This window comes from Lagenorhynchus albirostris, chromosome 9, assembly GCF_949774975.1.
Source record: "Lagenorhynchus albirostris chromosome 9, mLagAlb1.1, whole genome shotgun sequence".
NCBI lineage: Eukaryota > Metazoa > Chordata > Mammalia > Artiodactyla > Delphinidae > Lagenorhynchus > Lagenorhynchus albirostris.
This window is the reverse complement of record NC_083103.1, coordinates 13112063-13127207: the sequence shown is the minus strand read 5'-3', so window position 1 is coordinate 13127207 and position 15145 is coordinate 13112063. Positions and strand designations below refer to the sequence as shown.

The following is a 15145-nucleotide window of genomic DNA, read 5'->3' as shown; positions in this document are numbered from 1 at the left end:
AATAAATAAATTAAATAAATATTTTTTTAAAAAAAGAGTTAAAAGCTATTAAAAAAAAAGAATTGCTTATGAAGAACTCCTACAAATCAATAAGAAAAAGATGAAGAACCTCAGTAGAAAAACAGTCCAAAGATACAAACAGATAATATATAGAAGAGAAAACCCTAACAATTAATAAACATTTGGGCATATCTTCATGGCCAAACTCACTGGTATCAAGGAAATGCCAATTAAATTGAGATATCACTTCACAGTCATCAAATTGGCAAAAATTTTAAAGTGAGATAATACAAGTATTGGTGAGAATGTGGGACAGTGGGAACTCTCCTAAACTGCTAGTGGTAGTGTAAATTGGTATAATCACTTTGAAGCAATTTGGGCACATCTTAAAAAGTTCAAGACGTGTGCCTGGTTATAAGGAGACATGCAGCATTATTTGTAATCGCTACCAATGGAACCCTCTGCCCGTCCCTATGCAGTAGAAAGGACAAAGTGTGCTATCTCCATTCTGTGGAAATCTATAGAGCAGCTAAAATGAATGCAGGGAGATATATATGCATCAGCACTGATAAATCTCAAAATGTCAAGTTACCAAATGATGCATAGAGTCTGAGAACAAGCAAAACAAAGTTATATAATATTTTAACAATGTAGACATTTGTGTGAGTTAATGTAGTATGGAAACATGGGAGGGATGCCAAGCCCAAGTTTAAATGAATGAATGCTAAGCCCTCAAGCCCCAGTGACGATCTCTGAGGAGGAGGGTAGAGGAAGGGGATGAGGGAGGGTGTCCAGGTGTCCAGGTGTTTTAATCTATATGTGTAATATTTTACAAAGCTTTTAAACATTGAAGCAAGGGTGGCAAAATGTGAAGTTTTGATGAAGTTAGCTAGTGGGTATACAAATGTTTGTTATGTTAGTCTGTGTAATTTTTTTGACGTTTTAAATATTTTATTTAAAGTGAAAAGGGGACTTCCCTGGTGGCACAGTGGTTAAGAATCCTCCTGCCAATGCAGGGGACACAGGTTCGAGCCATGGTCCGGGAAGATCCCACATGCCGCAGAGCAACTAAGCCTGTGCACCACAACTACTGAGCCTGCACTCTAGAGCCCGCGAGCCACAACTACTGAGCCCACATGCCTAGAGCCCGTGCTCCACAACAAGAGAAGCCACCGCAATGAGAAGCCCGCACACCACAACGAAGAGTAGCCCCCACTCACCGCAACTAGAGAAAGCCCGGGCACAGCAACAAAGACCCAATGCAGCCAAAAAAGTAAAAAATAAAGTGAAAAGCGTGGGTAGGATTTAGGTAGGGAGCAGGGAGAGGGAAAGGCCGTCTAGGGAAAGTAAGCAGCCTGGAAAGAAGCCCCTCTTTTTCCAGTGAGGACCTAGGGGAACTGGGGAGTCAGTGGGCCTGGAGTTTGAGGAGTTTGGGGACTGGGAGAAGAGAGGGCCTCACAGGCCATGCACTGGATTTGGGTTTTTATCCTAAGATCATGGAACATTCCCCCACCCCCACCGTCTGTAAAGCTTCTTGGGAGAGACCAGGATAATGGAGCTGAAGTGGCCAAGCGGAGCCTTCACGGTGTCTAGAGGGAAGAAGCAGTATCCGGGCCTAAGCCTCCAGCCCTCCTGGGGGCCACGGCTCTACACCAAGGGTGGGAGGAGGGACAGCGCCACCGGCAGGAGGTGTTATTGCCACTTCTTACTGGAAGCAGCTGCAGTGGCCTGGGAACTGTGGTTAGCGTCAGAGGGGCCTGTGTTTGAATTACAGCTCTTTTGCTTCTGCCTTGAGACCCTGGTCAGGATTCTGAACCTCCATGTTCGCGGTAAAGATATCCACCGATCTCACCTCATAGGATTAACGTGAGAAGAAAATGCAATGACAGATGTATGGCGCTGACCAAGTAAGGCCTTAACGAATACCGTGTTGCTGTAGTTGTTGCTGCTTCCCACACTCTCTGGATCCAGCTTCTCAGGCACCACAGGGCAGGTGGGATTGGGACCCCCTGGAGATGCAGGCCAGAGCCCAGGGAGAGCCATGACCTGGACACCCCATGCTGCTCTGAGGGCCTGAACTTGGAGGCAGCTTGTGAGGCACAAGGGTGCCTCTGACACAGTCCAGAAGAGGGGCAACCCTGAGGAAGTGTCACAGGAAACCCTGACACCACCTGGAGAAGGTGGCCAGGGTGTAGTTTCATCCTCACTCATGGCCCTGACTTTAAGACATAGTCCACAGAGGTGTCCCGGGATCCCAGACAGACTCGGAGACACGCTTCAGCTGCACCCATGAAAGACGCTGCTCATGTGACCTCCCAAAGGAAGTGCAGTCATGGAAGCGTTCTTCCTGGCCCTGGCTTTGGCCTGGCTTCCCCCAAAAGTGGACTTGAAACAGGATAGCTAGCTTCCGCCTGAGAGCCTCTGCCCTGCCGGGTGCTGGCAGCACCTACTTCCTCTGAGCTATATTTTTATTTGCTATTTTGAGCCCTTCCATCACCTGAAACCAGCTAGAACACTTATTGGTAGCAGCTAACACTTATTTTGAGTGATTACTCGTATATAATAAACAATAGGCACAGTATATCACCATGTTGAGTCTTCACAAGAATCCCGTGCAAGAGGAACTATAATCATCCCCTCTTTACAGATGAGGAAACTGAAACTCCAGGAGAAAACATAACTCGCCCAAGAAAAGGTAACTTGGCCAGTCAGTTCTAGAGCTGGGATTTGATCCCAGGGCCGCTAACCCAGAACTGCACACACACACACAAAAACAGGTACAGCTCATGCCACTAGACCAGAGATACTGACCCTTAAGGGGGAATAGGAAGCTGGTAAGTCAGTAGGTTCGGACTGAAAGCTGTTTGCTTCCTTGGCACCCACTTAACTCCAGCCAGCCAGCCCATCCCAGCTGTTGGAAGTCAGCATGGGAGTGAGAGCACGGCCAGCCCCCTTGGGAGTAGCTCAGACCCTGCCAAGTGCTCTTTCTCCATTCCAGTCGCTGCCCTGGACTCCACCCTTCACATGGTTCTGCTCAGAGCCAACCTGAGCTAGAGTGCCTTTACTTGTCCCCGGAGTTCCTCTCTCTAGCCCTGAGGCCTGGCCGGCAGGGATTCCTCCACGATCCAGTGGATGTGCACAGACTCTCGTTGGCAGCAGCTTCCTGCTGGCTCCACTTCAAAGCAGGGGCGGCCTGTCTCCTGCAGGTGTCAGAGGCAGCCGGCAGGCCAGCAGGAGGCCTCTGGCAGGAAGGGGTTTTGAGCCAACTGCCGTCAACTGGAAAACAGCACACGTGGATGACCTGTCTTCAAGAAACTCCTCTTGAGCCCTCGGGGGCTGCTGACAAGTTTGAGTTCAGGGTGGAGCAGCTGTGGGTGGGTTGTAGGGCCTACAGCCTGGGGTTGGCCCTGTCACCAAAGGCAAAGACAGACCTGTAGCCCCGTGCCTGCCTTTTCCCACAGTTCTGCCAAGACTCCAATGCCAGATGCCCAGAACTTTTATGGGTCAGAGCATCAGTCTGGAGATGGACAATGCAGCATATGATGTTTCTAAAAGCACCTTTTTGTAAGTCTTTCAGACTTTTCTGCAGCGATGGTCCTCTGAACAGCAAACTTTCCCCCCAGCAGAACCCGCATTAACAGGAGAAGCTGTTAGTTCTGTCCACCCTTGGGATGACACTCTCTCAGGGCTAGAAGGAGCTCTTTCATACTTTCGGGAAGTATTCTGCTTGAATATCTCCAGCAACAAGCGGCTCACTCCCTCACAAAGCAGCCATAATCCCAGAGATGAGCATCTTCAAGTCTTCTAGAGCCAAACTCTAGATCCTGTGACATCTCCCTCAGAGGCAGCCCTTCAGGAGTCGGGCCTCGGCCTCACTTCCTCCTTCATCTTCTCTTCCAGGCTAAAGGAGCTAAAGGCAGTCATTTGTCTGATATCCTGGTGTGCAGACTCCACCACGCTGACCTCCCTATTCCGTGACTCTAGTTCATTCCCCTTAAATGGACTGTCCAGAGCTGGATGTAGGATCCAGATGTCGCCTTGCCAGGGGAAGAGAAGAGGGAATACCGCAGCCTCTCGTAGTCATTTGTTCATGCTTTCCTTCATTCAACAAATACTTACCGAGTGCCTACTGTGTGCCCTGCACCACACTGGCACTTGAGTCAGGCAGCAAACAGAGAGACAGAGGTGTAACTTGGTGGATCTTATAGTCCTGGGGCAAAGACAGACACGAACAGTGTGAGGGGGTCACAGAGAACTGTGGAAGCCAGAGCAGGGAGGCCTACCCTCGCCTTCCCAAAGGGGTGCTCTGTGGCTGCACCCCGAAGAGTGAGGAGGCATCAATCAGGTCGGTGAGGAGAAGGGCATGGGGGGCAGGAGGAAGGAAGAACTGAAGCATCTGTGTGGCTGGAACATCGTGAGGGACCCTGCCTGGGGCCTCCGATGAGTCTAGAAAGGTGAGCGGAGGCAGAGGGCAGGTCATGCAGGCTCATAAGCCAGGATAAGGATGGGAGACTTTGCTCTAAGGGCAATGGGAAGCCCAGGAAGGGTTTCAAACAGAGTTGTAAGATGGTCAAATTCACGTTTGGAAGATCCTTCTGACCACAGTATGGACACTCAATTAGAAGCAGGCAAGAGTGTTGCAGAAAACTGGGTAGGAGGTCGTTCCGTTGTCCAGGAAGCAGAGGTGGAGGTGGGCGTTGGACGGGGGCTGTGGAGGTGGAAAGAAGTAGACAGATGCAAGAGAAATGTCCAGAAGAGGATTGATAGGACCCGGTGACTGACTGATGTGGGGCAGGCAAGGAAGGGAGTTTCCAGGATGTCAGGAGGACTCCAGTTTCTGGCTGAGCAGAGGAGTGTTGCTGTTAATGGCAGCTGAGATCCAATCGGCTTCTCGGGCAGCCAGTCTCATTGCTTGCAATCAAGAAAACCCCTCAGTCCCAGGCACAGGTGCTGCCGGGATCCCAGCCACCTGTCCCTCAGAAAGAAAGCCCCTGCTGCCCGTGTGCCTCCCCCAGCTAGCCTGCTGGTGCCTCCTGACCACTCTGAGTCTCGGCCCACCGAGAAGCAGGGCCCAAAACCAGAGCACACGCAGGGTCGCCCCGCTCCCACGGAGACCGCTGCCACCCTCTCAAAAGAGGGAGCTACCGTTCCTAGTCAAGAATGGCTGCCCACAGAAAGCTGCAGCCGGGCCGGGGCTGGAAGGGCGGGCCCGGCTTGCAGCTGCCAGTCCTGGCTGCTGCTGGGAGAGGAAGATGCTTATGGCAATTGGCTGGAAGCCCTGGCGTGGCAGGGCCTGTCTCAGGAGCATGACGATCAGCAAGAATTACAACTTCTGGAATTAAACGGTGGTGATGATTGTGCAAGTTTGTGAATGTACTAAAAAATACTGTACACTTTTGTGTGTGTGTGTGTGGTACGCTGGCCTCTCACTGTTGTGGCCTCTCCCGTTGCGGAGCACAGGCTCCGGACGCGCAGGCTCAGCGGCCATGGCTCACGGGCCCAGCCGCTCCGCGGTATGTGGAATCTTCCCGGACCGGGACACGAACCCGTGTCCCCTGCATCGTCAGGCGGACTCTCAACCACTGCGCCACCAGGGAAGCCCCACTGTACGCTTTTAAAGGGTGAATTTTATGGTATTTGAATTATATTGCAATACAGATCTTCCTCGAGTTTCAATGGGGTTATGTCCTGATAAACCTGTTTTAAGTTGAAAATATCAAGTCAAAAATGCGTTTTTACGCCTAACCTACCAAAGATCATAGCTTAGCCCAGCCTACCTTAAATGTGCTCAGAACACTTACATCAGCCTACAGTTGAACAAAATCATCTAACACAAAGCCTATTTTATAATAAAGTGTTGACTCTCTTATGTAATTGATTGAACACTGTACTGAAAGTGAGAAACAGAATGGTAGTCTGGTACAGAATGGCTGTCTGTGTCCACCCTGGTGACCGTGTAGCTGACCGGGAGCTGCCACCGCCCAGCATCACGAGGGAGTATGTCCTGCGCATCGCTAGGCCAGGGAAAGATCAAGATTTAAAATTCAAAACATGGTTTCTACCAAATTCGTCTTGCTTTCACACCATTGTAAAGCCAAAAAACCTAAGTTGAGCCATCGTAAGTCGGGGACCATCTGTATGAAATGAATGAATAAATAGGTAAAGAGAGAAATTGTAAATGGACGTAACTGCTATAAACAGGAGCACCAGGTCCCGGGTTGATGATAAACCGAGAGGAGCCATGCAACACCTTCAAAGGCTTTGGTTCCCTTCGTGGTTTCCTGCTTGGGGGTGTTCTCAGCCCGGCACTCTTCCCTAGCAATTAACTTCAGGCCATTCGGGTTCTCAGCTGTCCTGGGAGCGGGGCAGGAAGGAGACGTCACTGCCTTCTCTCCTCTGGGGCCTTTCCTTCCCTGTGAGCCTGGGAAGGAACGACTTGGAGGTGCTGGTGGCTCCTCCTCCCTGGGGCTCTGGGAGAGCTCACTCTTCCTCTGTAGTTTGGGTGTCTCTGTCACCCAGTCCCTACTACCTGCCCTCTCTCTACCTCTCTCTCCCCATCCAGATATCAGAATCTGGGCTTTGTGCCCCCTCTCTTCCCTTTCGCCTGCCTGAGGTTATGAGAAACGGGGTAACTACCTTGCCAACGGCTCAACGCTTGGGCCTAGGAGCCTCTGCCGGAGAGACCAGGACGCCCTCCTGTGGCCGTTGGCAGCATTGCGTCCTCCCACTCTGGCCTTGAATTTTTTTCCAAGCTGGAGTTTTAATGTTGAATTCTGGTAGTTGAGGCAGCTTTTGTCTTCCCCAGGAGATACATGAGAAACAGTTAAGGCCCTAAGATATAGGTGAGAAGAAAAAAGATAAGTTAGGCAGCTAATAAACTAAGAATTAAAGTGCAAGTGTTCATATTCTGTATCTTTATTTTAAAAGAGGCAGTGAGACCTAGTAGAAAGTAAGTACATGACGTGTAGAGCAAATTCACCAGCTGTGCGACCTCAGCAAGCTGACTGCTCTGAGACTTAATCTCTTCACCTGTAAAATGGGAATAATCAACAAGACCTACCTCATAGGATTGTTGTGGGATAAATTTTAATTAATATAAGTAAAATACCTTATACCGTGCCTGCCATGAAGTAAGTACTCAGTCAGTATGGCCTGTTTCTATCGTTACCATTATTACAACTGAAGACTAGAGGTAGGAACCATTGCTTGCTTCGGGGAGACCTGAAACCAGGGCAGCTGCCTGGCACAATTCCAGGGGCACTGCTCACATTATATTCTCTCTAAAGCCCCTTCCCCAGAGGTGAGCAATGCCTGCTCTCTCTGGAGCTGATCCAGTTGCCAGTCTGGGGATTCTCGGACCCAGGGAGGTGGAGAGAGAATTAGAAAAATGCACGAGAGAGCAAAATAAAAGGTTTTTTGTTTTTAAAGGAAAGATAGGGCCCAGTCAAAAACAGATGGGGAGGTGGGGGCGGGTACTTCCCTGGTGGTCCAGTGGTCAGGACTCTGTGCTTCCACTGCTGGGGGTGCGGGTTCGATCCCTGGTCGGGGAGCTAAGATCCCATATGCCACACAGCACAGCCAAAACAAAAAACAACAAAGAAAAGAAACAGATGGGGGGGCCCAGCTTCCCATCAGCAGGTGAGTTTGGCACCCTGCCTGGCACATGGATGGAGTCCAGCGAGTGCTAACTTCCTTCTCTTCCTGTCCTGTCCAGTGAGGCCCTGAGCAGAGTATGAACGTGGCCTTGGTCTGAGCCCTTTAGTGGTCACATGGTTTTCTTCCTGCGAGGTGAGCGCGCAGGCGGAGGGGTAGAGAGAGCAGACAGCAGGAGGTGGCCAGCTTGTGAGAGCGAACGGCGTGCGTGGAGGACCCGCAGCGCCGCAGGATGGGGTGTGTTCTTGGACCCTCTCAAGTGCAGACCCCAAGCGGCACCCTCTGCTCTTTGTGCCAGCTGTGTCCCAGCACGGAGGCGCCTGTAGCCGTTCTGAGGGCCCTTGGTAGCTCATTAAGTCTCAGTGCCACTTGCCAAGACCCCTGTAAACCTCTTGGCTGTTCTTTTTGCGTCGCAGCTGCACCCCCTCCCCTTGTCAGCACCCACCCACGTCCCATCCTCCAGCTGGTGCCACGGACACTGAAGCGGGAGCCTGCCTCCCGCTTCAGTTCAGTTTGGTGAGAGTCCAAACGATGGAGAAGTGGCGTGACCGGGAGGACCTTGTCTGGGGGAGCCCTCTCCCCAGTGTCTTGCTGTCCCAAGGGAGACTGGATCCCCAGGGACAGCTCGCTCGAATGCTCCCCCAGACACACACGTACACGCATCCTCTCATATTTTCTCTCTCTTCCCCCCTCAGGATTGTGCTCATGGACGACGCCATGGACTGCTTGATGTCTTTTTCAGATTTCCTTTTTGCCTTCCAGATCCAGTTTTACTACTCAGGTGAGAGTCTCCCAGGACCCCTGCGGCTCCTGTCAGGACCATGTGCCCTCTCCTACCCTGTTGCCCTTTCCATCGGTGTGCCCGGCGCGTGCACTTCTCCCCTCCTCCCTCCGTGGTGTGCTTCACAGCTGGTCACCCACCAGCAGGATGCCTAGTTCTTGCTGGTGGTCACAAGATTCAGTCTGCAGAGCCGACTCCCTCAGCCTCCTCAAGACATAGGAAACTGCAGTGCTTCCAGCCAGCAGCGCAACACATCAGTTTAAGTGATAATGACAGTAACAACAATACACACTATTGGAACAACACCCGATAAATTCACTATCGAAAACTTACTGTGTGCCAGGCATAGCACTGAGCACCTTAATCCTTACAGCAGCCCTGAGAGGTAGGTCCTTTAAGAGAGAAGCCGACAGAGGTAAAGCTGCCAGAGACACCGCGCTTATGGGGGTGGAGCCCAGACCTGCAGAGGGCCCACTCCACAGCCAGTGCGCTCAGCCACTCTGCTGTGTCACTGCGATCGGGGGTCTCTCCCTGGGCCCTGACTCAGATGTGTGAGCACACATTTTCCACCCACACAGCTTTCAATAAGCGCACGCCAGTCCTCTCTCACACTCCCACCCTGCTCCCCAGTGCTCACCAGCTGTGCCCTTAAATACCTTCTGGGCTCAGGTGGAATAAAAATAGATGAATGAACGCCAGTGCCCAGCAGCTCACACACAGCAACATCAAATGGAATGTTGGATTTAGAAACTGCTGGCTATGTCCATAAACAAACTTGTTTAAAACAGGCTATTCCAGTAAACAGAAGGCTGTCCTTGGAGCCTGGACGTGGCCTTCCTGCCAACGGGTGGCCCCAGCCAGCCCTGGCCTCACTCAGGCGCCACATTCTGTTTTCCTGATGGCGGCCCAAGGGCCTGGTCAGGCAGGGGCTGGAGCCTGGGGTCTCGCCACCTGCTCTTAGCAGCTCCAGGTGTCCATTTCCCATTTCTCTGAAGTTTCTTGGGCCCTAGAGAAGGAGCCGCCACGTGTGGAGACCCTCTTCCCTTGGCTGCCTGTCAGGGCTCTCCTCACAGCGGTCCCAGGATGGGGCAGCAGCGGGGAGATGGGCCATAAGTCTCTGCTTACCTACGAGGGCTCAGCTACTAACATTTGAAAACAAATTCAAATGTTTAATAAATGAGCAGCTTGCAAGCTTTCTCTCTGGTATTCCAACCTGCTTTCTTGAGTCAGAGAGGCGTGTGGCTCACAAGATGGGCTTACCAGCAGGACTGTGCACACGTTCACCGTTCAAAATTTTTTTTTTTTTTTTTTTTTTGCGGTACGCGGGCCTTTCACTGTTGTGGCCTCTCCCGTTGCGGAGCACAGGCTCAGGACGCGCAGGCTCAGTGGCCATGGCTCATGGGCCCAGCCGCTCCGTGGCATGTGGGATCTTCCCGGGCCGGGGCACGAACCCGTGTCCCCTGCATCGGCAGGCGGACTCTCAACCACTGCGCCACCGGGGAAGCCCCTTTCAAAAATTTTCAGAAATATTTATAGCATTTTCTATGTGCCGGGCACAGTGCTAGGTGCTGGAACAGGAAGGCTGACAAGGCATGATCCAGGCCTTTATGCAAGATATTCCGTTCCAGCAAGGAGACAGAGTGAACAAGTAGTTACACAGAAAACCCCTCACTGGATAAGCACTACAGAGGAGTACAGGGTGCATGAAAGGATGTAACAGGGGGTCTCACCTGGTCTAGGAACAACTGCCAGAGGAGGGGACATTTGAGCTGAAACACATATTAGTGTCATCTCTCATGAGTGTAGGGGTCACATGAGGCCGAGGGCCCCTGCTCCCAGGACACTGTGCGCTGAGGACTGAGGCTGGTGTGGAGCTGAGCTAACACACAGAGAAGGGAGGGCACTGTGAGGGGACCAAGTGTGTCATCCCTGCCTGACCTGTGCCCCTCTACTCCTGTACCCAGAATTCCTGGAGAGCGTGGCTGCCATCTATCAGGACCTGCTGTCAGGCAAGAACCCCAATACGGTGATTGTGCCGACGTCATCCAGTGGGCAGCACCGCCAGCGGCCTACCTTGGGCGAGGCCAGCATGCTGGAGGGCGTGGAGGCGTCACTGTTCTACCAGTGCCTGGAGAACTTGTGTGACCGGCACAAGTACAGGTGAGAAATGGGCACGCAGACCCCACCTCAGCCCCAGGATTGCAGGCTCCTGGCCCAGAACAGATCTCCAGCAGGCTGTTCTGACTGGCCCAGGGCTTTTAGGCCCTTGATGGTCATAGTATAAATTAGAACAGTGCCATTTGCCCCCAGTCCAGGCTGTTGACTGAAAGTCTTCCCAGGTGGCTCACAGGAAGGATTGCTTTCACTTGGGCAAGAGCAGCTGTAGATGACCAACTTGGGCCCCTTCTCCTTGCCAGGAGATAGATTGGTCTTGACTTTTTAGAGAGAAGGAAAAAAATATTCACTGTGCGAGGAATTCACCCTACAGAAAGGGAGGGTTAAGCTGTCCTGTGCAGCACAAAGTCCCCTTGGGGACAGAGCAGCCAGTTTTGGTCTCCTCCAAGAGGAGGCCTTGCCCAGCGCCATTTCCCCGTTCCCCCACTCCCACCCCTGCCAGTGAAGCACCAGTTAGTGAACATGCCAGCCTTTCTGTTCACAGTCAAGGCCTTGCTTCTGGAGATCTGCTATACTCCCCAGGGTCTTCGGGCTCCCAGGGTAGGCAGATCCCTCGGTCTTGGCTTTGGGCATCCCCCTAAGCCTGAAGGTTTGGATGAAAAGATGGCACTCAGACTCACTAGTCTTTGCATTTGGCATCTGTATTCTCCCTTCTAGCTGCCCACCCCCAGCACTCGTCAAAGAGGTCCTAAGCAACGTTCAGAGACTGACCTTCTATGGATTCCTCGTGGCCCTCTCAAAGCATCATGGGATCAACCAAGCCCTAGGTAAGCCAGAGCTAGCTGTGGCCAGCCTCTCCTGCCCCTACAGTGTAAAGCCACATAGGAGCTGGCCCGTGTTGGTGGACAGAATCCCAAGGGGGAGGCAGCTTCACCATGTCTGCCTTGACTTCTCAGGGCCAGACTCTGAGGCCTAGGGAGCCAGAACATGCATAACACAAGATGTGCCCTCTGAGGCCTCTCACCCTCCCGTGGTCAGGGAGAGCCTTCCCCGCCCGAGGTCCTGCCCCAACATGAAGCAGCCTCTCCATGGCAGAGGCACGCCCAGCCCCTCCCATGGAACCCTCATTTCTGCTTTGGGGCGTGGCCTGCAGGTTGGGCAGACACAGGGCTATTTAATCAGTGGCTCTGGAGCTTATGTGTCAGAGGCACCTGAATCCCATCGGTAAACAGGGCAAAGGGGTGTCTGGGGAGACCTTTTTCCCATCTGGAAAAAAAATCTTATTAGTCTGAAAGGGAGTGGAAAAAAAGGGGGGCGGGGGGCGGAGAGAGGCCCGCACTGGCCCAGTTTTTCCTGTCCCTCGTTTTACTCTCACTGGTTGGCCTTCCTACCCACCCTCCTCTTCCCCCTCCCACACCTGCTGCCCTCCCAGGGGAGGGGCCGCCAGGCTGTCATCGCCACAGAGCTTGAGAGGGGTTCTTATTATTAGTCTCTCTCCTCAAGAGATATCCAGGTGTGCTTGAGATCCCAGGTTCCTAAGTCTCAAAAGAAGACTTTTACCAGTTGCGGGAGTGGGGTCAAGAGAAGGAAACTGAACATTCGTTAAATGCCAGCCACAGCAGCCCAAGTGCTGGGCTAGATGCTTTAGGTCTTACAGGACAGAGAGCCTGCTAGGAGCACAAACGTCAGCAGGACTGACTGAGGGTCCACTCAGGCACAGTGCACGGGTATGGGGCCCCCTCAGCTGAATGAGGTTGGTAGCCAAGGTCACCAACTGGAGGAGGAATACAAATGTGGCAAATAGGAGTCAGCAGTAAGCGGGCAGGGAGTGGGGAATTGGCTTAGGTTTTCTGTTACACGCCTAGGTAACTGACCCTCCCTTCCTGTCCACAAGTCAGCCACTAGGAAGAAAAAGGAAAAGCTAAGTAGCATCTGGGTCACAGCGTAGACTAACGTCATGCCTTCACTTTTTCTGGGTCCTTTAAGAAGGACAGTCATTCATTTAAGTTCCTTTACAGAGCACTGATGTCGGGCAAGTGGGAGATGGAAAGAAGTGTATGGTCTCTACCCTCACCTGCATCTCCAGTGTATGAAATAGAGACCTGAGGTCCCCCAGGTGCAGCCAGTTGTGGAGGGGTTGTCCTGTTCCCTTAGTCCTCCTCAAGGCACCCCCCCCACACTCACAGACACAAAACAACAAGAGGGTTCCACCGGACCATAGTTTAAACACCACTTAGAACAAAAGGGGCCAGGAGGCATCATCTGAAAAAGTCAGGAATTGAACTAGAGCCAGATGGATAATTTTAAGCTTGAGGCTTTCTAGAGACTAGCACTGTTAGAAGCCACATCTTGCTTCTGACCACCAGTGAAGCTCTTTTCTCTAACAATTTGCTGTTAAAATCTATCTGCAAACTTCAGCTTTACCTTCCCTCCCACTGTTAACTGCTCCAAAGAGCATTCTAGACCCTCTCCTCTCACCTTTCCCCAGTATCCAAAAATTACTTCCCTTGGTTTATAACTGAGGAAACCAGCTCAAAGAGATTTGTGGCAGAGAAGGGACAAGCTCTCCTCCCGGCGGCTTCTGGCCACGGAGAGGAGAGTTTGATCTGATCCTGACCCCGCCTTCTCTTCTCACCCTGGGACCCTCCCTGGAGAGGCTGAGGCAGCGTTTTTGACCATTCTGTCTCCAAAGTGGGGTCACTCTGATTTAGAGGCCCAAAACTAGATAACTTATGGTCTTTGGGGCCTGGGCTGTATCCTGTGTCTCTGGCTCCTTTTCAGCTCAGTAACTGGGGCCTCAGGAAAGGACCAAACCCTCAGTACCTGCTCGCAACCCACCGTCTAGTCTTGGAAGGAGATCGTCCTATTTGTGCAATGACCTTGAGGTTTGGGGATGTCTCGTAGCTATGACTGGGAAGGGTAGGCAGTGGGCTTCACTAAATTTTTCCAGCAGTACCTAGGACTTACTGCCCCCCCTAGCAGACCTCTTAAACTTCTGTTCCCCAAAGCTTTTAGATCAGCTCTCCCGGGGTTGGCAGAATAGGCAGACATGAAGGTGAGGGGCACATAGGCATCTGCTGGGCACGGGCTGTGTGACCGCAGCCCGGGTGAAGGATCCTCAGATTAAGTTCTGTGCCCCCAATTATTTCCTAGGAGCTTTGCCTGACAAAGGGGACCTGATGCACGACCCAGCTCTGGATGAGGAACTAGAACGGCTGTAAGTGTCAGGTGGGAAGATGCTGCCCCCTTGTGGGGACAAAACCTCAGTCAGACACGGTAATGCCCCATCATGGGTCACACAGCACTTGTCCATCGGTTGGGGAGGGGTTTGGGGACCAGCAGAGGCCTGAGGGATCCTCTCTGGGATACAGCCCATGGTTGGGAATACAGCCCATGGTTGGGAATACAGCCCATGGTTTCATCCACATGCAAGAGTGAGTACGGAGGTCCTGGTCTCCGGACGGGAGGCACCTCGCTGCCCTCCGGGCTTCTTCCCTTCTTCAGGCTGGCGCAGATCCCAGGCCTGGTCAACTCGGTCACTGCCGGTCCAGAGGCCAGCTGCCTGCCTGCCCGGACCCCTCCCCGGGTTGGCTCCCCCTGGAGACCCCTGCATCACGCCCGCAAAGTGGATGCAGAGAGCGACGGCTCCACCGAAGAAACAGATGAGTCCGAGACTTGAGGAGTCTGAAGGGTCCTGTCTACAACGCCCAGTACCCAGCTCCCCGCCCCCCCCCTCCCGTCCAGCCCTTGGGACTCCCGGCCACCTCCTCTCCCACCCCCATGCCATGCTGCCCTCTGCTGGTGAAAAGGCCAAATAACGGCCCCAGCCCAGAGACCCGCCAGAGGGGTTCTAATGATCAGCCAAGCTAAGCAGTGACCCTAGCAAGTTAACAGCCTGCTCTCCTGGCTCTGCCAGCCTCTCATCGGGCCCCCAAGCTGACAGCAGATTGAGCCGAGGCCACCAGAAAGGTGACTTGGCTTTAGCCTTTTGCTGACGGTCCCTATCTCCTCACAGCAACTCCAGGAAGAGGGAGACCGTGCATAACCATGCAGGACCTTGCATGGTAAAGGGTGACACCCAGTGATGCAAGTATTAGGAGGATATAGCCATGGTGGCCTTCTGCTGGAGGAATAGCCACTAGCCATAAGATGGAGAAGGGTGGGTGAAAAGACTAATTTCACTTTCAAACACTGCTTCGTCTCCTCTAACAGTTAAATATGTGAAATGAATAAAGTCCCTTGTGTCTGGTAAGTGGTGAGTCTAAAGCCACTAGACTGAGGGGGTGAAGGGAAGGGGCAAGTTTGAGTTTTTGGTGCCAAGTTCCAGCTTTTTTCTGGCAGGACTGGGAAGTGGGGGCCAGAGGACCACTCAAGCCTGGAGAACTGCCTCAGATAATGGCAAAGAGGGGCTTACCTCCTGCACGTCCTCAGCCTTTCATGGGAAAGGTGCCTCACAGCTGGAATGGACCTTCAGGGAACAAGCTCAGATGGTTCAAGGCCAGGTTCCCGTAACTTTAGAGACTTTGGCCGCAAAGGGTTAGCGTTGCAGAGCCTCTCAACCAGAGTTTCATTAAGCATTTTCCAAGTACCTGCTCA

General features: G+C 52.5%; 1 protein-coding gene across 2 annotated transcripts in view; it reads left to right on the top strand.

The window, feature by feature from the left end:
- Nucleotides 1-14833, top strand: part of CSTPP1 (centriolar satellite-associated tubulin polyglutamylase complex regulator 1) — a 186485-nt gene extending 171652 nt beyond the window's left edge. For both annotated transcript variants that reach the window (XM_060157711.1, XM_060157710.1), the window contains 5 exons: nucleotides 8349-8434; nucleotides 10399-10594; nucleotides 11267-11376; nucleotides 13703-13766; nucleotides 14054-14833. In XM_060157711.1, the coding sequence (XP_060013694.1) occupies nucleotides 8349-8434; nucleotides 10399-10594; nucleotides 11267-11376; nucleotides 13703-13766; nucleotides 14054-14228 (631 nt within the window). In that variant the 3' untranslated portion in view covers nucleotides 14229-14833. The remainder of the gene's footprint in view (nucleotides 1-8348; nucleotides 8435-10398; nucleotides 10595-11266; nucleotides 11377-13702; nucleotides 13767-14053) is intronic.
- The last annotated feature ends 312 nt before the right edge of the window (nucleotides 14834-15145 follow it).